General features: G+C 41.0%; 1 protein-coding gene across 1 annotated transcript; it reads left to right on the top strand.

The window, feature by feature from the left end:
* Nucleotides 1–5,682: 5,682 nt before the first annotated feature.
* Nucleotides 5,683–23,120, top strand: TNFSF11 (tumor necrosis factor (ligand) superfamily, member 11). The gene is made up of 5 exons (XM_009322837.1): nucleotides 5,683–5,721; nucleotides 7,516–7,683; nucleotides 14,371–14,416; nucleotides 14,499–14,597; nucleotides 22,699–23,120. Exons 2-5 carry the CDS (start codon nucleotides 7,516–7,518, stop codon nucleotides 23,118–23,120), a joined length of 735 nt encoding a protein of 244 aa, XP_009321112.1. The 5' UTR covers nucleotides 5,683–5,721.
* Nucleotides 23,121–23,229: the final 109 nt, after the last annotated feature.

Raw genomic sequence — 23,229 nt, 5'->3', positions numbered from 1 at the left:
CCGCTCTGTGAGGGAACGGCCGGGCAGGGCGGGAGCGCCCGCCTCGCACTCCCACCCCTTTCGGAAGAGGCGAAGGTGCTCGCGTCGGTGGGATTGAGGACATTAGTTAAAAAAAGGGCAGAGAACAGCTTTGTCTGGCTCTGAAGTTGGCCCAAGCTTTGAGAGGGGGTCAGGCTGGAGGGCTCCCGGGACCCTGCCCGGCCTGCGCTATCCCCTGGTCGCTGGAGCTGCTCAGCCTGAGGTATTCTAGGTAGTGCTGTGGCCTAATAGCGCGTGTTGAGGTAGAGGGTTTCTCAGCGAAGTCGGAAGTGCGGGGTCCCCGACTCAGGAAGCAGCTTCATGATCCTTCACCTGAAGCCTTGCAGGGCTTTGGTTTTTATTGATCAGCTTTCAGTTATTCACTGGAGAGCAGTTTGATGTGGCTGAGGTCTTTGGCTGCCATAAATGTTTCACCAGCAGGAGAAATGTCTTTAAGGAAAAAAAAAGCTACCACACAACACCACTTGGGATCATGTGTCCTTCAGACTGTGCAGGGGCACTGCGGAGCGGGGTCTGTGCATTAGCGGGCATCGGCCCGATTTGCCCGCTGTAGCTCTGGAGCTCGTTCCTGAGATAGAGCTGTCCCTCGCCCGCCAGGCCGCAAGCCTGCCAGGGAATGCTTCAGAAGTGGCAATGGTGTGTGCAGAAAGGAGCACAGGGAGGTATCACGGTGGGGGAGATGAGGTGACGAGCGGTTACGCTTTCAGAGAGAAGAGGAGCCTGCTTCTTGGAAACGGCTCGGCTGGCTGGCTGGATTCACTCGCTGCTGTGTCTCTTACCCCACACGGCTGAGCCCTCTCAGAGGAAGTGGGGGGCTACTGGCTGGTTGCTTCTCGGGGCTAGGTGTTAGCTTTCTGCTCGGCTTTTTCATCGGATGCTAATTAGTTCTGTTAATACAGGTCTCACTGCCTTCATGGAAGTGGTACTTCTGTTGTGTGTACTTTTCATTTGAAGCCAGCGGGCAGTGGAAACCTGTTTCTTTCAGTGTACTTTCTAGGTGGATGCGCTTCGTCTTGATGGAGCAGACTGGATTTCTTAATCAAGTGCACTCTGAAACCAGATGTTGCACAAATGTATACCCACTTAAAGAGATGAATCACTATCAAATATACGGCAATGCTGCTGATCATTTATTATACAGACCAGTTCATATTTTCTTACCGACAATGACTTTGTGTTTGCTGCTTTTACAAAAATAAAATGGAACAGCAATATGGTACTTAGCTAATCATATCCTGTATGCTTCAGAAGAGTGACATTTAATTTCTGGGACTCATTGTAAAGTAGCTTAAAGTTACTTGTTTGCTTGACAGTGGAATGAATTAATGCCTACTTCAGCTTGTGGCAGAGAAATGCTTTTCACTTCAGATCTGCATGAACTTGAAAAGACATCTTTGTCAAAACATAGCTCATAGAAATGCACAGCTATACGTTGATTAGTAGGCTAGAGAGCCATTGCAATTGAAACAACTAACCAAAGTATACTTTTTGAAAACCCTATTTTTCCATTCTCTTTACCTCCTCCCCCTTATTAAGGACTCTTTCTGGTAGGTTCATGTCAGTGCTTCACACATGCCTAACAAAGGGTAAAAAGATCTTTCTTACCATAATGACTATTTTTCTTCTGCTTCCTTGATTTGAAAAATTACATAGTCCGGGTGTAATTCTGTGTTTGGCAGCTTAATTCTCTTGCCAGTTTCTTGTTCCTGTAGATTTGGAGCAATGCTGTTGGATGGAGTCCTTTGTAAACTTGAACTTCTGAAACATCTAAAAGCGCCGATGTAGCTAGATGTAGACTTGACTGAAGCCATTGCCTGAAAAATTTCTAATGGAGAAAATGTCTTCTTTGCCATTACTGAAAAATAGAATAAGTATACTGTTGAAGTAAGTACATAATTCACAATCATTAGATATGGTAATCCATATTTGTTCACCAATTTCTTATTGTGAAATAAGATAGATAAAAAAATATAGTAGGTCCTGCAGAAGTTAAGTCTTAATTAACTGTCTTGAAGATTGTTTTATTTATATGGGACATGATCTGACCTCTTTCTTTTGAAAAGATTGCTGTCAAATTTAGTTGTATTAAGCTATCTCAATTTGTACTTCTCAGTACAAATTTCAGCTATCTAAATTGGTACTTTAATAACAGAACTTAAGTATTGTGGTGTATTTTGTTAAAATAATGAGAAGTTAATAGTAGAAGCTGTGCATGAAAAGATTTGAATTGTTTGGTTGGTGAATTAACCAAATGTGAATTAGCAAGATTTGACTGTGTAGGCTGATATTAAGAAATTACATGTTTTACAAGCTCTTTAAAAGTCTACCTAAGAGGCTGAGTAAACTCTGACTCAGTTTTACCATACACATTTTATCTGTATTTGCATAAAATCATTTGGGCTGGATCATGACACAATATGAGCTGAGACAATATTTGAGGTTTTGGTTTTTCCTTAGTTTTGTTTATTTTGTGGCTTGAGCATTTGGAATTTCACAAGACATAACTAAGACTGACACTAGATTTTCACGGGTAAACACATGTTTGTGGCCCAGAAATAATGCAGCACAATGCAAATGAGACAATGAGCTGGTATATCCAAAAAGAAAGAAAAAGCTAAGAACTGAATTTTACCAATATTCTGGTAATAGTGTTTGAAATGTAAAAACATTAAGATGTTCTGGCTTTTCTTTTCGGACCATCTTGTGCAATGTACCGAATCCAAGAAACTAAACACTAACAAAATGCATTGGTCTTAAGTGTGTGTTTTGCTTATACTTCACGAGGAATATTTGCTCAGGATCAATGAAAATGCCATGAAAATTTAGTTAGATACTCGGAGCAGCTGGAGATCATCACGTAATAGAGAGTCATGCACAGCACAAGGTGAGAGAGCAAAGTATTTTGTTTAACTTTCACTGGTAAATGCTAAAGTATAGTCTCCAAAAGCTTTGCTTTTAAACTTTCCTTTCTGGCCCATTTCCTTAGTGTACTTAGAACATGAAAGAGTAGGAATTTGGTCTAACACTGACTGAACCGGAGGGCAATGGAACAAGCTGGAAATGCTCAAACTGGATGTCTAACTCCCATAGTTGAACGTGGAATTCCAAGCTTATCCATTTTTCCCATTAAAAAAAAAGTCTGTACAAATGTTGTGTTCTACCACACTGCAAAATTCACACTTGGATAAATGGGGACCTGGAAGACAGATTTTTCTTGTCATTTCATGCATCTGCGTAACTCTGACTTTAATGAAAGTATGTTTTTAAACAATCGCCTTTCAGACTTCATCTAATGTTTTGTGAGCGTGCTAGAGCAGTGGCTAACAGAAAACAGTTTGCTGGGTATCATTAGCACTTTTTGGAAACCTGGAAGAAGCCCTTCTTGGTGGTTAAGAAAGGTCGTTGAGTGCAAAGTGATATTTGATAATCTGGAAGTTGGTTTAAGATTGAAAATAAGTACAAGTATAAATGGTAAACATTTATTATGGGGAGTAAGTACAGAATATGATACTGTAACATTGCATAATTGAGACAACATTTAATAGGTAAAGTTGGATGGAATGTATTGTATCTTTTAAAATCAAAATGGATCTTTTTAACATCAGAAAATTGGTTCTTAATTCTGTAAATCCATCTGGTCTCACCCACAGTGCTGGAGTTCATTTTGGCTGCCCTGATTTAGGTGAAAGGAGTCCAGAGATGCAACTAAATGGTTAGAGATGCTGAAAATCAAGGGGCACTGAAAGATTTGATCTGATTCCAAGGTCAGACACAATGGATGTATACACAACAGTAACATAGGAAAAATAAGCTAGACAGTCCTCTGTTTAAATAGGTTAATTCCTCTAGGGTATTTAGCTTACTTAACATGTTATAAAGCTTTCTCCAATGTTTTTGGTTGCATCTTGATGTTTCTTCCATGTATTAAGTATTTAGCACTTCATGCCCAAAGTCTCTGTTTACTCCAAGGCTCACCTTCTGCGCCTTGCACGTTAGCAAGCTGATTCCTGTAGACCATTCTGGTATTTTGTCTGGCTCTTTAGAAGTTCTTCTCAGAACACTCGAACTTGAAAATTTTTCTGTGCATCACTTCTTGCCCACAGTTTTCGTCTCAGTGCTCGATAATACTGGTTTACAGCCATGGCAGTTCAGTACATGTTCTTTGTAACATACAAGGTGCAGGATTTCTGAGAATGCCTTTTCAGTCAAGCGAGCTAATTTCCATGGTTAAATGTGGTGAAGATTAGGTATTCTTTGAAAAAGGTAAGGGCAATCGGGTAGGTTAGCTAGTCCCAAGATCAGAGCTTCACCTTATCAAACACTCAATCTCTAGAGACTTGCAGTTTGTCAGGATGAGCTGCAGAGCTTTAAGGTGCTGAAGCTATCAGTTACAGTGTTTCCATTAAGCCTTCAGTCTTTTAACTGTAGGTGCAGAGATGCTGGTTTTCTGTCTTAAGCCTTCAGCAGATAAACTGTAATCTGAGTAAGTGCTTCTGTACAATCTGCTGTTACTGTTCTAGCACAGTGTTTTGTGACACATTTGACTGATTGCTGATGGGTGATAGCTGTAAGTCTACACTACGCATGATTTGTCATGCTGGGCACTCAGGCCTTTGCAAATTTCATGATCTTTGTGTTGTAAAACCTAGTTTTCTTGTCTACTTTTCAGAAGATGTGTTTAAATAAATCCCAAACTGGGGTAATAGTCTCTCACTAGTAGGATTACTGATAAAAATGAGTATCTACTGGCAGTTATTTGCTGTGGCTTTCTATCTTCTATCGCGTGGTGTGTGTGGAGAGGGGAAGAGACATCCAGATCGTGTCGAAGACCCTAATTCACTCAGGTCTCTAACAATCCCAACATAAGAGGCTACATCTGGAATAATGGGTCCTGTTTGGGGTCCCTCAGTACCAGAGGCGTATCAACAAACGAGTGAGTGCAGCAGAAGTCCCCTGTGATAGGTAGGGACGGTAGTGTATCAGAAATGGAGAACTGGATTCTTTGAACCTAAAGAACAGACTAGGGTGTGGTAAGCTAATCACTGTTTTTAGCTACCTAAAGATGGAGCCAGGCTCTTCAGAAGTGCCCAGCAAAAAACAGAGGCACAGTCATAAATTGCAGCAATAACTGTAGCTGGACATCAAAACCAGTGTTTTTACACAATAAAAGTCGTTAAATTGTAGAACACTTTGCCCAGAGGGGTTGAAAGTCTCCATCGATGGAAGTTCCACAAAGCTTGTCTAGACAAAGCGTTGACCAACCTGACCTAAGTTACAAGTTGGCCCTGCTTCAAGCAGGGGGCTGGACTAGAGACCTCCAGAGGTACCTTCCAACCCAGGTCATTCTGTATTAACTGCCTTTTATCAGCTGTTGGTAAACATTTTGTGCTTCATTTTCTTCCTTTCAGTTTACAGTTGATTTTGAGTTCTGGATACTGGTGGAACATACTGGGGGAGATGCTTTTAGGGTGCAGTTTTACAGTCGTTAAAGCTAATGCTGCCTTCCTGCTCTTTCATTCCTATGCCTGTCCCTGTACTGGCTCTGATGCTCGTCTGATACCTGAAGTGAGTTGGTTTCAGGGTGCTAATCTTCCAGGAAATTAGATCAGCAAAAATTCCTCACAGGTTATTGATTTAGAAGAGGAGATCGAGAACCAGGAACGAAATTTTGTGGTGAAGAAGGTGAGAGCACAGAGGTGCTGGTTTAGATCAGTTTAAACAGTTAATGGGGCTGCACTGCTCTAGCTGACTTCAGAAGTCATTAGTGTAGTTTTTAGTGCTTAATTCATAGAACTGTAATGGCTATACACAGATTTTCTTTTGGATTCAGCTGTGTCAGGCCATCCCAGGAAGGTGTTACTGCCTCCAAGCCATTCTGTAACTCATCTCTACCCCTCTGCTCAAAGCCATGGCATCTTCTGATCTTCAGGTGAACCTTTTCTGACCTGTTTCATTCCAAATCTGCAGGGATAACTGAGGCACCTAAACCAGGTCACAGGGGCTGACACTGGTCTGAATTAATCAGGCAAACAGCTCTCATCTGGAGACTTCAGCAGAAGGATGGTGATGGATGAGGCAGCATTTGGTGTTGCCACCTGTGCAACAAACGTTTCTCTGCAGCATGTGCCTGTTGGATGGCTGGCTGGTGTAGACTTAAATGCACCTCTGTAATCATAACCTTATGCTTTTAAGTTAACTCGGTTCTTTTTTGGGGTTAGGGAGTCGAATTTACGTTCATGTGAACAAATGATATAACATGTGTGATTCATTCTGACTGTTTTGTATTCTGCAAAACTTCCTTTTGATGACCTGTTTTGTTCAGTGCTAAAAGGAAACTGAACGCTGGTCAGGCACTATCCATAATGTCTTGGCGTTCCCACATCATGATTACAAATAATGTATTACCTTTTGTAATTCTCAGATAAAATTGTTCCTTCCACCTTATGCAGAAAGATAGAAGTAAATGTTCTTTATTATACCAGCTGATACAGTTAAAGAACTTAAACAAGGTTTTGAGTGCACAAACCTGTCTTCAAGCCTGAAGTAAAAGCGGAATAAATACCAGTTGAGAACAATTGCTGAAAGTCTTAGGCTATCTCTGAAAGACAGTGGTTAATATCTCTTGAGTGTAAAGTATATGGAGTGTGGAGAGAGAGGGTGAAATGGTTTAAATAATGTTTATGCAATTAAACTCTGCCAAGGCACAATCCTAATCATTGGAATATCCTTCCAATTTATCTAACTGATAGAATTCAGGAGTATTCTAAACTTACAGTTTAAAAGTATATTTGATTCAATCACAAAGACTGATTGCTAAAAACATCTTGCAGATATTCTAGATTTACTAGTCTTTGTCCCATGAAGCAGAGGTGTTTTGTGGTACAGTTTTATCATCTTTTGGTCTTTCTGAATTTGTGCTGTCTTACTTTGACTGTTTCATGCAGCAATCTCTGTCACCCACAAAATAGTTGCAGTGATAACCAGCTTCTGTTCTTCTGTTTCTCCTCTTGAAAATGATGTGCTAGATGTTGTACATACTTTCCCCAAGTTCCTCTATTTGGCATTTGTGTGTCATCTTGCAAACTGTAGTTTTTACAGGTAGGATGGCTGTGTATGTTGCCTGCTAAAATAATTGTGATATTGCACTGAGTAGTCAAAAAATGGAATTCAGGATTATTGATTTTACTGTAAAAGGGGGATTTATCTTTAACTTTTGAACATCAGATAACCAGTCTAAGCTAATGAACTAGGCAACTCCAGAAGATAATTCATTCTCCTATCTCTCACACTTGTTGGATGAAATAAACCTCCATGTGGGGAACTTTTTCTCTTTTAATTGTTTACAATGAAAATTTAGATAATAAACTTAGCTAGGTGCCAAACTTTTAGACGGTTGAAAGTTCTCCCTGACTTAAATGCTCTTCATGTCTCTTGGACAGACACTTAAAACTGTGGTTGTGCTTATTTTTGTTTCAGATGGACCCTACTAGAATTTCAAAAGAACACGCGCACTGTGTCAGAACACTTTTTGGACATCAAGAAAATACAGATTTGCATGATACATCCTTTGAAAATCAAGAAGCGAAGTTAATGCCAGAATCATGTAGAAGCATGAAACAGGCTCTCCAAAGAGCTGTGCAGAAGGTAAGTGGCAGACAGACTGTGTGTTCCTTTATTTCGTGCTCCTGTTGAACTTACAAGATTTTTTCCCAACGTCTGTATTTGGAGGTAAGTTCTAGAAAATATTTTCTGGTGTTCAGATAATACCTGAAGTTGCATTCAAGATCATACTGTGTTTGCTCATGAACCTGGTAGTGGTTAACCAATTCTGTATTCAAACACTTTTTTTTTTTAAGGAAGGAAGACTTGAAGTTGCACTGAGAAAACTGATCGCAGTTAGTTGATGGGCCTGAATGGTCATCATTTATCCTAATATTTGTATAGGTTTGCCAACACTTTGGATGTTCATAAGAAAGAACAGTCCCACATTTTTTTCAAAGCAATCTTCCTGACTCTGTTTCTGACAAGATTCTCCCAAGTCAAGATCATCAGCAAGCAAAATATTGCCTGAAAGACAGAGGAGATAACTCTTGTTTCTTACTCTTTCTGCAACCCAAAATGAGGGATAGTATCTCCTTTTTCTTTTTTTGCTCACTTTGCCAGTTCTCTGTTCTGTGCAGTCCATTCCCACACTGGCAGAAGAGCTACTTTGCCATGGCACAATAACCGGGCAGTCTTTGCCCAGCAGTTGAGAATGACAGCTTGTTCCCAAACACAAATAACAGAAGTAGTCAGCTAAAGAAGTCAGCCCTAATGAAGAAGCTTAGGCAAGCTGGATATATGTCACAATCACCTCTTACTGCAGTTACTGCCTTTGATCTCTTTGTGTGTTCATGATAGTGTTTAGTGCTAATTATGGGCTATTTGAAAGCTGAATGTCTGCTATGGTATTTTGTTTTCCTGGCTTACCAGGTCCACTACTACTTCTTCACATCTGCATAAGACTGTCAGTTTTTCGTAAAGGATACTACATGAGATTTGAGCTGAACTCCTGTACACTTTACAGAGTGAATTGTACTTGAGCTAATTATATGGTACTTTAATTCTGCTAATGCTTGGTTTTAACGAAGTACCCTGAGTGACAGATCTTTTTGTGAACAAAACTTAAAGAAACCTAGGCGTTCATGTCTTCTCATTTGCTAGCCACCTCCTTGAAAAGCTTAAGGAAAAAAAAAAGGTTAATTCTGTAGGATTGGTTCTATCTTCCAGCATTTTATAGACTGTCTCACACTACACCTACTTCTGTGTTCTGTGTACTAAACTGCTCGTTCATGCAGCTCCCATGACGGAGTAAGAAGCTTGTTACAGTAAGTGAATGGGAAACCCTGTATTCTGGCCATTCGCTGCTGGTTACTCAACAAAGGCATTGGCTTTAGTTGAGGCTGCATATCCTGCCATTCTGGATGGAGGTTAAATGCTGCAATGTCCGTGGCCAAGATAAGTAGTGAGTAGGATAACATTTTTGGCTGATGACCATTAGTTTCAGAACAATAAAATTTCCCTTGCCAAAATAATCAGACTCTAAATTTCCTTTGGATGCAACAGAATGTATTAAGCAGCTGGGTCAGTGTCCTGGATGCTTTGTCATCGTACATTGGTGACACAGAAAAATGGGAAAATGCTTGCCTGGGGTTACATTTGCATCTTTTCAGTATATCAGAGAAGTGAAAGAAACAGTGTTAAGGCAAAAATATACTTTATCATGTTCTGTAAGCTCTGTCTTTCATTGGCTCTGCTACAATGAAGGGCAGAGATGCAGCTGAATCTTGCTTCAGTTGTGCTAGCCCTTTGTGTGTGGGAATGCAGCTAATGTGACTTGAAAGAGGTTTCCTATCGTCTGTGCTTTCTTCACTTTCCTGAAGGAGAATCTAACCTGTGTGTGTTTTAAGAAGCAGTATCCTTATTTGAATTGTGAGCATGTTAAGAGACTGAAATGGAACACTTTAAAATACCGTTTAAGTTTTGTGATTTTTCAATACTTTGTCTTGCACTTCAAGCTGTTCAGGAAATGAAAATAGACAATTTGCTTTTGCTCAGGTTTATGGTCTGGTTACAGCTTTTAGCTTGCTGCACTGGTTCTCATCTGTTTTCTTTGCACACCTGTGGACCTCGTGCTTAAATCTAAAGCAGGGATTGATGTTGAAAATGAAAGTGCTCTTATGAAAAAAACAGTGTAGTAGGGCTGCAAGGTCAGGTCTGGAAACATTTGTCTCCTGAGAAAATAATAATTAAAGCTTTTCTTTTAATCAAAATCTAATGGTGAATTCCTTAACATATTTCAGGATAAGAACACTGCTTAGGGAGCAGCTTACTCAGTAGAAAGCACATTTTCAATATTGCATGTAAACTTTCAAGCAGACAAATAATACACTTTCCTAGCCTGTCTGTTTGCTTAATTTTTTTGCATGCAACCCTAAAAACCTTTTGGCAGTCCAGATGCACTAACCACAGTTCTTATGAAGTCTGTTATGAGCCTGAAGTAGAAAGGACTACAAACATATCTTGGGTCAATTCATAAGTAACTTTTCTTGGCAATACTCCCAGTTTCTAGCAGTTTGGGGAGTTCAGGCGTAAACTAGTCTCCCACATGGCAACAGAGTACTTTGCTAGACCTCCAGGGCAGCACTTAAAAAGAGATCTATGTACTTAGCAGACATTTAAAGTGCACATAGTTACAGACAAAGTCAGGGTTTCACGAGTGATTGCTGTTAAGTTGTTAAAGTTTCACAGTTTCTGTCCTACCACCTTACATGCCTTTTTTTCCTGCAGGCAATAGACTACTCATTTGGACAGAGGTTGTAGTGCTGATCTTTAAACTATTTTCTGATGAATATTGGTTCATGTACTTTCTATTTCACTTCCTTCCTGATTAGCATTCTTCAAATTGCTGAATTTCTGGTGAGATAATCAGATACTTCTTCCTGATATTAGCTGGACTTAAAGCACTCAGTAGAAGAAACAACTGCATAAAGGAGCTTTACGATCACAGCTGAAGCAATACATGAATGTCCAGAGAGGTTCTCTTCTGATTGATCTCAAAAGGCTACTTATAGCTGCTCAAAGTAGATACTGAGATATTGTAAAAGTCAAAGGAGAGGAAAAACCATTCACAAATGTCATGTATTCAAATGTAGCCTTGTCTCTGTATCCTCAACTTTGGGCATAACTTAAAGAGAAAGAGTTGGTTTTGTTTTGAAGATGGCTGAGATGCTAAGGGTTAAAACCTGCAGCCTGCTGTGGATGAGGAAAGAGCATTTCCCAACTTTCCAGGCACTTAAAGCATGATTTTAGCTTTTAAAATGTGAAAGTTTTGCAGCTTCCCAATGGCCTCTTAAGTTTTTTGGATGAAGGAAGACACATTTTTCATTTTTGTGACCGGCTGCTGGTCTGTTGTTTAAACAGTGACTGTATGAAGGAGGTTAGAATGTGGGAAGCAGGCCAGCAGAGTTGACTTGGTTGGCAGTGAGCAAATGATGCAAAGGTATACAAGTGCAGCTTATTGTAAGACTAAGAGTGGTGTGACTTGTGTACAGTTTTTCTAAAAATAACTCAACATCTTGGTAGTGCACATGGTTCTGTGGTGGCAGTCTTAAGAGAAGTCACTGGTAATATTTTGTCAGCAGTTCTCGTGTGATTATAGCAGTGTCCTAGTGACAGGTTCTGTTGAGCTGTTTCTGCTTTCTTAATGGTAGTGTACATTGTGATTAGGTATGAGATGCTTAAAGACATGCAGGTGCTAAAGAATGCAGTTGATACTTCAAAGATTTGGAAAATACTAGCTCCTAATTCCTTGCAGTAAGGCTACCGGGGGATTTTTATAATCCCACTATAAGGCCATCTTTAGACATCTGGATATCTTCAGACATCCATTGAAAAATGTGGTCCTTGAGTCCTTCAGGTTCAGAAGCAAGTACATGCTAAAATGTTCTTCTAAGGCAGGTTGTGTATCAGCACCTTGGAACTGTAGAAGCATGAAGTAAAAAATCAAGAGAAATGTTGAACTACTTATTCTTCAGGAGGAAACCCACAGCTCCATCTCTGTTATCTAAGGACTAGTTCGTGGATTTCAGCTTCCTTTTGGAAGCCTGGGCAACAGAACAGAAAGGAATATCAAAATTTTGTGGGGCTGGTTAGAATCAAGTAAAGAACTTGACACTAGTCCAGTGTTCGGAGAACTCAGCTGATGGAGGATTTCTGTTTTCTGGCCACAGGCTAGCCACTTCTAATGCAATGATAAGCACACAGAAGGGTCAATGAACATGAGCCAGTCTCCAGCTCTTCCCAGTGTGTTAGTGTTGGGTTCACGCTTTTGCTCTCCCTTTTCTTGTAATGACACTTGCGTTCCTAATTGCATAGTAGCATAGCTTCAAGATGGGTACAGGAGAGTGTTCCTGTCAGAGAGATGCTCCTAGGAAACAGGAAAGCAGGCTCAAGACCATCAGGACAAGGAGGGTTGTGGACCCAAGTCTTCCTGGGTAGCTGTTCTGCTTACCAAGTGGTGGTGATGCAGATGAACAGCACCACCAACAGTTAGAAAGCAGGTCAGACTGCATTTCATGAGGACCACAGCCTTTCCGCATGGAAGGTGAGCTGAGTCAGGCTGCTAGATCTCAGAAGGTGAGGGATGCAGCTGCTCAAGCTAGAGCATCTTTGGAGATGTGCAGAAGTGGAACTCTATACTTCTAAGAAAAATGTAGGTTAAGAGGAGGATAGCAATTGGCCAGTTCAGGGACTTCAAGAGCTGTGCAGTTGCCAACCACAGGATTTTTTTAGTACCAGTTTAGATAATAGGAGATTAAAACGTACATAGCTCTTTTTGGATCTGCCCAGTAGGCTCTCCAGGTAAGGATGTTATCACATCCCCCAGAAGGAAAGGATATGAAAGCAGACTCCACATCTGAGAAGTTTCATTAAGAAAGCAAGAAAACAAAGGAGTCTCCCCTTCCTAGGGAAGGGGTTGGGAGTAGGTGTGGTGCAGTAATCTCTGAGAGTGTGGTCCATCTCCCAGTCTCTTTTACCTTATGTCCTGTTCTCTTCAGAGGCTTTTGCCACTTTTCATAGTATCTAGTACTTGCAATTTTTTGTCATCTTCCTACTTCTTATGAGGTTGAAGAGCTCAAGTGTGGCTAGAGGCTGATGCCAGTGTGCAGCTCCTAGAACTGAGCTTCATTTTCATGCTCCTAGAACTGACATTGAAGTAGGAAGATCAGAGGGGGGAAGTGAATGTAAATGGGGGGAGGTGGACAGGAGTTTTTCTTCTTTTGAAGTTGCGATTCTTCTGCTTTTCTTGTCTCTACAGCAGAAAGCATCTTAATGATTCTTATCTACAAAATCAGCATATCTCTGCTGAAGTATTATGCTTTGATAGTCATACTACAACTTCCATACTGCTGTGGCTTTTCATTTTGGTTTAACATTTAAACACCTACTGAAAGGGGAAAGTGAGAGTAATAAATGCACCGACTAAGGCGTTACAGATTTCACTGTGGCTGCAAAATGACATGAAAGCAGGACTTTAGGTGTTTTCAAAGCAGGATTTCAAATTCTAAGACACCGCAGTGATTGAGAGCACAGTGGAACATTGCTGATCTGGCCAAATCTGAGGCGTATTGCATATACATGGTATTGAATCAGATGAACAGCAATGTGTGTGACGAAGGCAAAACAAAGGACCAGTCTTAGGTTTCAAAGATGAGCTGTGATTTGCTATCTTCAGCAAAATGTTTCCTTTTATTAAACATCATCTTGATGGCTCCAAGGTATGAGGTATTCTGAATAGCAAGTAGAATATTACCCCTGTTTTTTAGAAAACAGATGAAGAGAGTCATGAGGGAGCAGGGGACAGAACCGAGGATTGAAGTTAATATTACCAAGGCTCAGTCCTGGCTTGTAACAAGAACAGGCTGCTTAGATTTTTGAAAACTGCTGTTTGTATGTTTTCTCAAGAGGAAAACAGGTGTGGATTATTAAAAGCAAGGCTTTTTGTGGTGCCTGATGTCTGTTACTTGTGCTGTTCTTGGTTTTTGGATAGCATGGATGTCATTCATGTTAAAATTCATCTGCAGTTTTGAAGAATGCATACTTCCAAACTCTGGCACCCAGTCCATTTGGCCCAGTACAGATGTGGAAGATGCTTAATCCTTCAGCTCCTGCATACCTCGTTAGAAGTGAGCCTTGATTATAGAGCCTTGTAGTCTTGCAACCTTCCCTGTTAGTGGTCAAGTGTGAGGGGTGGAGGTTTTCATTTACCTCATCGTTTAGCTCATCACAAATGAAATTCAGAGCTTAGCTTCCCTTAGTTGTTAGTGTGATTACACGCTAGTCCCTATGTAGAACTGCCTCTTTTGTTATCTTTTGACCCCAAGTAATTAAATCGGTTCATAAACTCCATTGTTTTATGTGATGCATTCTTAGCAGTCATTGTTCCATTATACTTACAGAAATATTCCAAGTGCAATAAGTAGGAAAGGTGGTAAATGTCCTGTCACCACTACTTCAATAAATAGTGCAGTGATCGTGCACACCATGACTCCTATCCACCTTTATCAGAAGTATTGGACAGAGGAAATAAGTTGATTGTGGCAGCTAAACTCTGTGTTCATATTATACATCATGTAAATATGAGAATATGTATCCCAGGCATCTGAATATACTGTAGGTAGAACAACCCCCACATACACATACATAGTGTTGTAATTGTGCAAATTACATGCAATACACAATATTACAAAACCAAGACAACATCAAAGCAATGGCTCTTTCTCATTTTAGGAAGTCCAGCGTGTCATGGGAAGACCACCACCAAGACCCGAAAAAGGTAGGTGCTGGTTTATGAATAAGAAATATTTTAGTTCTACTAAACTTGTCTTTCTGAGGTAATGCAATTCTTTTATCTCTAGTTGCAATGGAAGCATTGGGAATGGATCTGTACAAGAGAAACAAACCTGAGAAGCAGCCATTTGCCCATCTCATTATTGATGATAAGAATATTCCATCTGGTAAGTTCAGTTTTAAGTGAATTCTTCCAACACTGCTATAAATGTATTAAATGGTGAAGTATATGAAAATAGTTCAGCAATTCCAGCAACGGACTGGGATTTCAGAAATGGCTTTTGATAATGAGAATAAATTGGATGTGTTAAAGGATTTCAGAGGCAGTAGGGGTAATGTTCACAGGAGGATAGCTCCCCTTTGCCTCAGGTATCTTACATCAGTCCGTTATGTGCTGAATGGCCTCTGTTTCAAATGACCAGTTTTCATGATCAAGCTCTGAGGGCTTGACCTGCCTCTTTGTGCTGTCTTCAGGTGAGGAATGAAGATATGCATTGAATGCTGTCCTCTGAAGTTTCTTATTTTCTTTGGCTAGTGGGGCCCATCTGGAGTTCTTCACTCACACTGGACATGAGCTATAGGTATACATACACACAGATGTATGCATACATACAAGGATATACCAGCACAAAGATTGGCCAGAATCCAGATCTTGCAGGTTGGAAGGTGTTTCCCTTCCATTGAATCTAAGATTTTTTTGTCCTGTTGTCAGATGAAGAAATGTGTTGTTTTCTGTTGTAAAATTCAAGAATGTCTTATGTTCACCTATTCAACCCCTTCACAGCAACACTCCTCTTGTGCGCTGAAGTATAATTGGGTCTGTACTGGGTGACACAGCATTTGTCTTCAGGGTGCATCTGGAAGCTGAGAATCTTATATGAATACACAACACACATGCATGTCAGGTGCCCATCAGTGTAAGAACTTGCCATAATGGAAGCACATCTTTCATTTTGAGGTGTTGAAAACCTAGAATTGCAGTCCCAATGTCATTATTATAACTTGCCTGCTAATTCCCTGCCCTCTGTGGGTACATTGCACTCTCATAGCATAGGGCTGAATTTATAGCAAGTGTTTCCTTCTGCTAATGGCATGTTGAAAAGGTTTTGTCATATTCCATTCATTATTATGTTGCAGGGCTGGTATAGACTTTTTTGCATCAAGACTCCCAGGGCCTTCCTGATGTTCAGACACGGCAAAGCTTCACAAGGGTCTGTCTGCATCCATCTAGTCCAGCAGCAGAAAGATCAAAGATCATAGCATGGTACTCTGAGCAACAGGGTTTCTGGTCAGTGTGTTGACTTGGGTGCAGTATGTTTCTGAGCTATTGAGTAGGGGGAAAAAATGTTCCTGAGGCTTTTATCTGCCCCTATGGTAAGACGATGGCATTCTTTTATCTTGCCAGAGCTTTTATTCTCTACTCACAGGTATCTTTGGATGGCTTTGGGAATATCCTCGCTAGTACAATATGAGGGAACAAGACATGAGTCTGACTTGGAACACTCTCCAGAGGAAAAGATTCATTCCTACAGTTTTACGATATCTTAGTACTGTTTCCTTTTTTGCCCTGGGGCACTGCCAGTTGAGATTTTTCTCTCTGTATTCTCAACACAACTGTCATCACTGGTGTGGTAGAAATAAACCAGAGTTTATTCTGAAGCTATCAGACAGAGGATCTCAAGATAGGAGAGGGCATTGATCACCACTGTCTTCTTCCTCTGAAGATGTATACATTCTGGAGTGCTGAACTCCTTGTTAATTAAGCTATGTGCATTGCTTTTCTGTTTTATATAACCAAACCAAAGGGGAATGCTGTGTTGAGGCTTGAAATCTGAGATTTCAGCAGCCTGCATAGTAATACCTTACTCTTGCTCTATTTAAAGACAAAGCACTTCTGTACACAAGGGGTTAGCTTCTTGCCTGGAGGGATAGGATTCTTTCTCTCCAAGTGCCATTGGCATTGCCAAGATCCAGAGCTTTATAAGCAGAGGGCTTAAGCAGCTTGTCAGATGGCAGTCAGAACTTCTACAAGCTTTCTTATTAGCTCAAATGCCTCCCGACAAGCTTCTGTTTCAGTTGGATTTTGGCTTTTGACATAGGTCAATAGTAGAAGATGCATTATCAGTAAACTCGTCTTAGCATTTTGTCTTTGGAAGGATTCGATTAATTTGCTAATCATAGAGACAGATCACTTCTATCTGCGGAAGTGGAGTGTGTCAGTGTCACAGTTTGTGAAATCCACCTTTTCCTGTGGGGAATTTATTTGCAGTCTACCTGGATGTTGCTGTACACTGTATTTTATCAGGGCTAGCAGCTGATAGTTTTTGCTATTGTGCATCACTGCATTAACCTTCTAGGGAGTGACACAGCACATCTGTGGGTAATGGCAAGGGAGGCGTTGCTCTTGCCTGCTCTCTTCACTTTTTTTTTTAATAGCACAGGCTGCAGGAACTGTCAGAAATACAGTGCCTGTGACAACAAGCTGCTTTGTTTCTCCTTGGAGCAGATCAACCTCTTACCAATGTGATGAGTTGGACATACTCCCTCCTGATCTGGTACATATGGCTTCTGCCTCTTTTGGAAGAGCATTGTTAGGATGCTAATCACGAGCACAGCTTCTGCGGTCCTTGTGGGCATTGCAGCAGTGAGGGGCTGCATCCTTATGGATAGCTGGAACCCTGAACCTACTGGTTGTGAGACACTTCAGTATCAGGCTCACTGGTATGAGGCAGTACCCACTTGGCTGGTGGTATAGAGGTTAATGACAGGCGTAAAGGATGAAGATTGCCCGAGGGGGTCACCAGGAGTTTTTCTTTCCCATCCTGTTTCCTCTGACTGCAGATGGCTGTCCTGGTTTTGGCTGGGATAGAGTTAATGTTGATAATGCACTGATGTTTTAGTTGTTGCTAAGTAGTGCTTACACTAGTCAAGGACATTTCAGCTTCTCATGCCCGGCCAGCGAGAAGCTGGGAGGGGACACAGCCAGGACAGCTGACCCAAACTGGCCAAAGGGGTATTCCATACCATATGACGTCATGCTCAGTATATGAACTGGGGGGAGTTAGCCAGGGGGTGGTGACCGCTGCTCGGGGACTGGCTGGGCATCAGTCGGCAGATGGTGAGCAATTGCATTGTGCATCACTTATTTTGTATATTCTTTTATCATCATTATTATTATTTTCCCTTTCTTTTCTGTCCTATTAAACTGTCTTTATCTCAACCCACAAATTTTACTCTTTTTCTTTTTTCCCCCCTGATTGTCTCCCCTATCCCACTGTGGGGGGGAAGTGAGTGAAGGGCTGTGTGGTGTTTAGCTGCCTCCCAGGTTAAACCACAACAATGGCAATTTCTATTTTCTTCCCCTGCTTCCTTACCCTACATGTCTGAAATCCTTCTAGGTTGTTTTATGCCATCCGTGAGTCTGGACAGATCTATTCTTAGTATTTTAAGGTTCTCTACTGTCATCACTGGCACAAAATAAATGATGTGAGGAAAAAAAAAGATCAGTCTTCATCACTGTCAAACAGGATTTTAAGTAGTTCACCACTGAACACCCTTCATGAAGGGGCACTGAGCAGTGTCTGTGAGAGAACATTTTCCTTTTACGTGGTTCACAATAATGTCAAGCCCCAAATGCACTTTTGCAGCTGGGGGGAGTGCGACGGAGGGGGAAAATAACCCTTCCCAGGTCTTGGTGTCCCCACCCATCACTTGGCTGCAGAAGCCATAGTGGTTTGGCTTGCTGTGTGTATTTTTTAGGTTTGCTGCATTAAGTTAAAGCTGGGTGCTTGCTGGTTGCTTTTTTCCAGAGCTCACTATAAATGCTACCTAGGTTTTAAATGAAAACAGTGAATTTTGGTTTATAAATTGATTACAGAAATTAGTCACAGTTTAAAGGAGAAAATCACAAACAAATAAATGTAAATGTTAAATATATCATTTGGGATGTGAATTGATACCTTTAGCTGTCTAAGGAAACGCTGTAGTATTCTCAGCTATTTACAGCTACAGGTTCGGCTTAGCTGCCCTTTGCCTCCAAAGCAGTTTTTCAGAGCAAACAATGCTTCGGTTCTTCCCTCAGGCTTTATTTATACCTGAAAGCTACTAGGATGCAAACAAATTATCAATACAGGGCTACTTTCTCCTATGTTCCCCTTCCATCATCTTCCTTCTTACTAATTAATTTTATTAAAACTCATTTCTATTAGTCTTAGTTCATGCTCACAAATATCCAAGATGTTGTTTTGATTTGTCTTCAGTTACCAGAAAAACTGTGTATTGACTTTTTTAATGCTTTTTACCATGTCTGGAAGGCTATCTTACTCATTATCTCTCTGACCTCTTCCTTCTCTGTCAACATGACTTACCTTGTGCTATTTTTTTTCATGGCTCCATAGTAAATTTTATCACAGAAGATACGGTATTGCAGCATTTCTGACTGTCCCATGGCTTGGGTTACGTTTCAGAGTTTCTGCTATATGGACAGCTGATTTGGCACTTGTATGCTCCACTTTTCTCCTCTCCCTGTGTTTTAGGGTACTGATTGTTTTGGTGTCTCCAAATTTGGGTGTATTACCACCAGAAGTGCTGAGAGCCTGCTCGCTCCTTCCATTAAAGGTTGCATGGCATAACTCCTACCAATGTATCTGTGTGCTGTGCTGCTGGCTGTGGCATGCCTCTTCTGAAGCTCTGAATTGTGGCAAAATGCCCATCTGCCTCAGTTAATACAATCATAGCATTATAATTTAGGTTGGAAGGGACTTCCAGAAGTTATCTAGGCTAAATCCCTTGCTCAAAACAGCTACGGCCATCTTCCAACATCTCTTGGCCTGTCCCTCCACCTGACCATGGATGAATGATGCATATTCCCCTCAACACCAAAACAGTGTGAACAAACTTCACCCAGAGCCCCTCTCAGCATCTCAGTTACAAGCGACTGTGGCACCTATTTTCTCTCTTCCCCCTTCTTCAGCAGAGAATCATGCATTCCCACTAAGGAGTTCTTCAAAATTGCTACTTGATTTAAGACTGGCAACTAAAAAGTTTACTTGCCAGGTAAATAAAAACTGCTTAGCAATTACCAGGTGTGCCACCAGTCAGTCACAGCATGCTAGCATGCCTTTCTGTTCTGTCATACATATACATTTCTGTCCCATATCTCTGATGTGCCTCTCCTCTGATCCAAGCAGTGATTTCTTGCCTGTCTTCCTCATCTTGAAGGTAGCCTAACCTCCTTGGGGCAGTATTTCTGGCAGACTTAACACTGCGCAAGAAGTTCTACAAGTTCCTCAGCTACCCCCAGTGCTTCAGAGGTATACCCTGGTACCCCTATTTCAGCATCTTTTGCAGGTGAATAATTCCAGGCTAAGAGACTTAAGATCTTAGTGTCACTTCCAATTAATTGATGGTTTTCAGAAGGTTTTTTGAGGCACTGCACAGAAGATGACTTCTCTGTATGATTTTGCTTGTATAATTTCTACCTAGCTGTACTAGAGCCATAGGGGAGCAACTATTTATGATCTGCCTTTGACAGCCTGTGCTTTGCTCAAGTCTTTGTGGAAGAACGCCAGAAGCTTTTTGTTCTGGACTACTATTAAAGTATTCCTCTCACATGCAGAAGTTGCTTGCCCTTGGCAGTTAGGGAAGACTCATAGCTTTCAAATTCCCCTGTCCCTACTTCCCCTCATGTCTTTCTGCACAAACAAATCCAGGAGGCATCTTTTCAACTAATCAAATATACCTGGGGCTTTTCCCCAGCACGCTTGTGAGCATTGATGGTTCTCGGGCATGCCTCAATACATGCTTGGAGGAGAGGGCACTGGGCCCTGCCATATGCCATGGAAATCTTGGTGGGAATAGATTGTTTTGGTTTGATGTTGGGAGAATAGGGTACTGAATAGTCTAAGCAGGCATTTAGATGCACTGGGAGCCTAAGGTGTAAGGTCTTCTGGTGCCTGTGTGGACCCACTGCTGTGGGTGCCTCAGAGGGAGCAAATGGAGTTAGTCTTGTGTGCTGAAAATTGCTAGTGGTTAGGAGGACAAGTTGGCCAACTCTCATCTGTTGTGTTATGCCCTGTGTATTACACTGAATAAATGGTAGAATGTTAGTGGCTTGTGCGAATCAGAAGGGGTCAGGGCCTGTGTGGCTTTTGTATTGACGTGCTGTTTCCTCCGTGGGCATGCCCGTGGGCCTTGGCTGGATCTTCTCCTCCCACTGGTGCCTGTTCCTCTATTTTTGTAGGCAGAGGCTGTGAGATGAGCTGGGTGCTATAATGGGATGGTGGTGAAGCTGGAGAGGTGGAAGGGACTGTGGGAAGTGTGCTGCAGGGCATGCTCCTCAACAGAAAATAGTGTGATAAACCTCTACATAACATTGTTACTGCAGCACCTGTATTATCTGGGCTGGTGTTGCAGGCTGCTTCTTAACACTGTGCCACCAAAACCAAACTGAAGTGTCAAATGTAACCAGGTTTGGAAGGAAGACTCAAATGCTCTCTCTCAGTGCCTATCTGACCTTCTGCCGGGCCGTCTCTTAGCACAGCCTCAATAGTGGAATCATAGAATATTTTGAGTTGGAAAGGACCCATAAGGATCATTGAGTCCAACTCCCTGCTCCTCGCAGGACTACCTAAAAACTAAACCATATGACTAAGAGTGTTGTCCAGATGCTCCTTGAACTCTGACAGGCTTGGTGCTGTGACTGCTTCCCTGGGGAGCCTGTTCCAGTGACCGACCACCCTCTTAATGAAGAACCTTTTCCTAATGTGCATGATCTACATGAAACAATATCTGAGACTTGACCAGCTTGAAACCTCCGAGAGGTGATACAATGTGGATGCTTGATGATAGTACCCAGGAGGTGCCTTTCGGGGGGGACATTTTTACCTGTATATGTGCAGTTAGCTTTCAGTGACAGTGCTGAGCTGACAAACTAATCAAAACATCTCCAGTCTCTCAGCTCCTTTTCTCTTCACAAAGCATTCAGTCACCTTAACAGATAAGGGACAGCTTCCTGTTTACCATCATGCAGGCAGAGCTGAAAAGGCTTACGTGTACCTGTTAGAAGGAATTCAATAATGCTTGTTTACGTATTTTAATTCTATTAATCTGTTCTTTTGGTAGTCAGACTTGGTAACTGTCACACGTGTATTGTGATGCCCACATACGTGATGTTCTATGGAGAGACAGAGAATACTATCGTAATTTTCTTTCCTAATTTGTGGATCTCCAGCTTAAGACAACTTGAAAGGGACTGTTCTCCTCCAAGCACGGAATATCAGCTCATTGTTTCTGGTTTTAAGCTTAAGATACTTTAAAATAAATAAATAAAAATAAGAAAAGGAAAAATAAAGCAATGCATCCAGAATCACATCTGTCTTCCTAAAGCTTTTTCCAAGACCTTCCACCAGATATTAGACAAAGAATCTCGAGTTTACTTTCCAAAGAGCTATAATTGCCCAGCTATAAGTATTTGTACAGTTGTCAAAGTATTAGGACTGTGCTGCGGGCCACTATTCTAGATACCTAGGGTATGACTAAACCAAATTGTGGAGCCTTATTCTGGTATATGCAAGCACCGGGTTAAGTCTAAACATTGTTTTTGCATAAAAAGTTTTGTTATGTCATAAACACTTGAAGTGCTGTCTAAAGTCTAGGCAACTTACTGTGTAGTACTAAAGATGCACAATCGTACTGATTTTTTCCCCCATTTTTTTGGTGTTCTCAAATGAAAATATGTTTGTCTTTCTAGCAGTACAGTCACAAGAACATGAAGTATGGGAAGCTTTCTCTTTGGGGAATTATCAGTTTAACTTGTTTTCAGATTTTGTTTAGTTATTCCTTGCAAACACTTACAGGTTAAAGACTGATAACAAGATTTGCTGTTTTTTCATTAGTAACTTTTCTTTTCAAATTCCTCTCAAGTATTTGTTCCTTGAATAGAGTTTTAGGTGGAACGCAATTTCTGTACAGAGCTTGCTGCATAATTGCTTAGCATAATGAAACTATTGGCCGAGTAAATGTTTTGTACCATGGTCCAGCAGCTGTTCTGGTGGGAGGGCAGACAGTTATAAATAGCAGGCCAAATATGGCAGTACATGATGAAAAAGGGAAACTTCTTTTGAATTTTTATCATAATTGTCTTATACTCACTTTAGCCTATATAACTGTAGTTGCTATTGATTCTAAAAACGCGGGGATTGCTTTCTAAATGTTGAGTTTTATTAAATGTTTATAAATAATTATTTTTTTTTTCTCCCCTCTCTTCAGGAACTCGCAAAGTGAACCTCACATCCTGGCATCATGACAAAGGCCAGGCAAACCTATCAAATATGACATTCAGTGATGGAAAGCTGATTGTTAATCAAGATGGATTTTACTACCTTTATGCCAACATTTGTTTTAGACATCATGAGACTTCAGGAAACCTGACTAAAAGAGGGCTTCAGCTGATGGTGTACATGACTAAGACAAACCTTAAAATAAGGCGCTCTGATGTGTTGATGAAGGGAGGAAGCACCAAATACTGGTCAGGGAATTCAGAATTTCATTTTTATTCTGTCAATGTAGGAGGGTTTTTTAAATTAAAATCTGGTGAGATGATAAGTATCCAGGTATCAAACCCATTGCTACTGGATTCATCACAAGAAGCAACTTACTTTGGGGCATTTAAAGTAAGGGATTTAGACTGAATCTTTCTTTAGTGTGCTTAAAATTGTTTGGGTTTTTAGTGGTCCAGAAACAACTTGAAGACAGAACCGGAAATCTTTTGCAGCCCAATTGCATCTGTATAAGCCAGAT

The sequence above is a fragment of the Pygoscelis adeliae genome, unplaced genomic scaffold, assembly GCF_000699105.1.
Source record: "Pygoscelis adeliae isolate BGI_AS28 unplaced genomic scaffold, ASM69910v1 Scaffold74, whole genome shotgun sequence".
NCBI classification, from domain to species: domain Eukaryota; kingdom Metazoa; phylum Chordata; class Aves; order Sphenisciformes; family Spheniscidae; genus Pygoscelis; species Pygoscelis adeliae.
The sequence above is the reverse complement of the archived record's forward strand: the minus strand, read 5'-3'. Positions and strand labels throughout refer to the sequence as shown.

Excerpts from the sequence above, each read along its gene's own strand:
- TNFSF11 (XM_009322837.1), top strand. The coding sequence starts at position 7,516 with ATGGACCCTACTAGAATTTCAAAAGAACACGCGCACTGTGTCAGAACA. Across the intron at positions 14,417-14,498 it reads ACCACCAAGACCCGAAAAAG|TTGCAATGGAAGCATTGGGA; the intron begins GTAGGTGCTGGT and ends TTTTATCTCTAG. Across the intron at positions 14,598-22,698 it reads TGATAAGAATATTCCATCTG|GAACTCGCAAAGTGAACCTC; the intron begins GTAAGTTCAGTT and ends CCCTCTCTTCAG.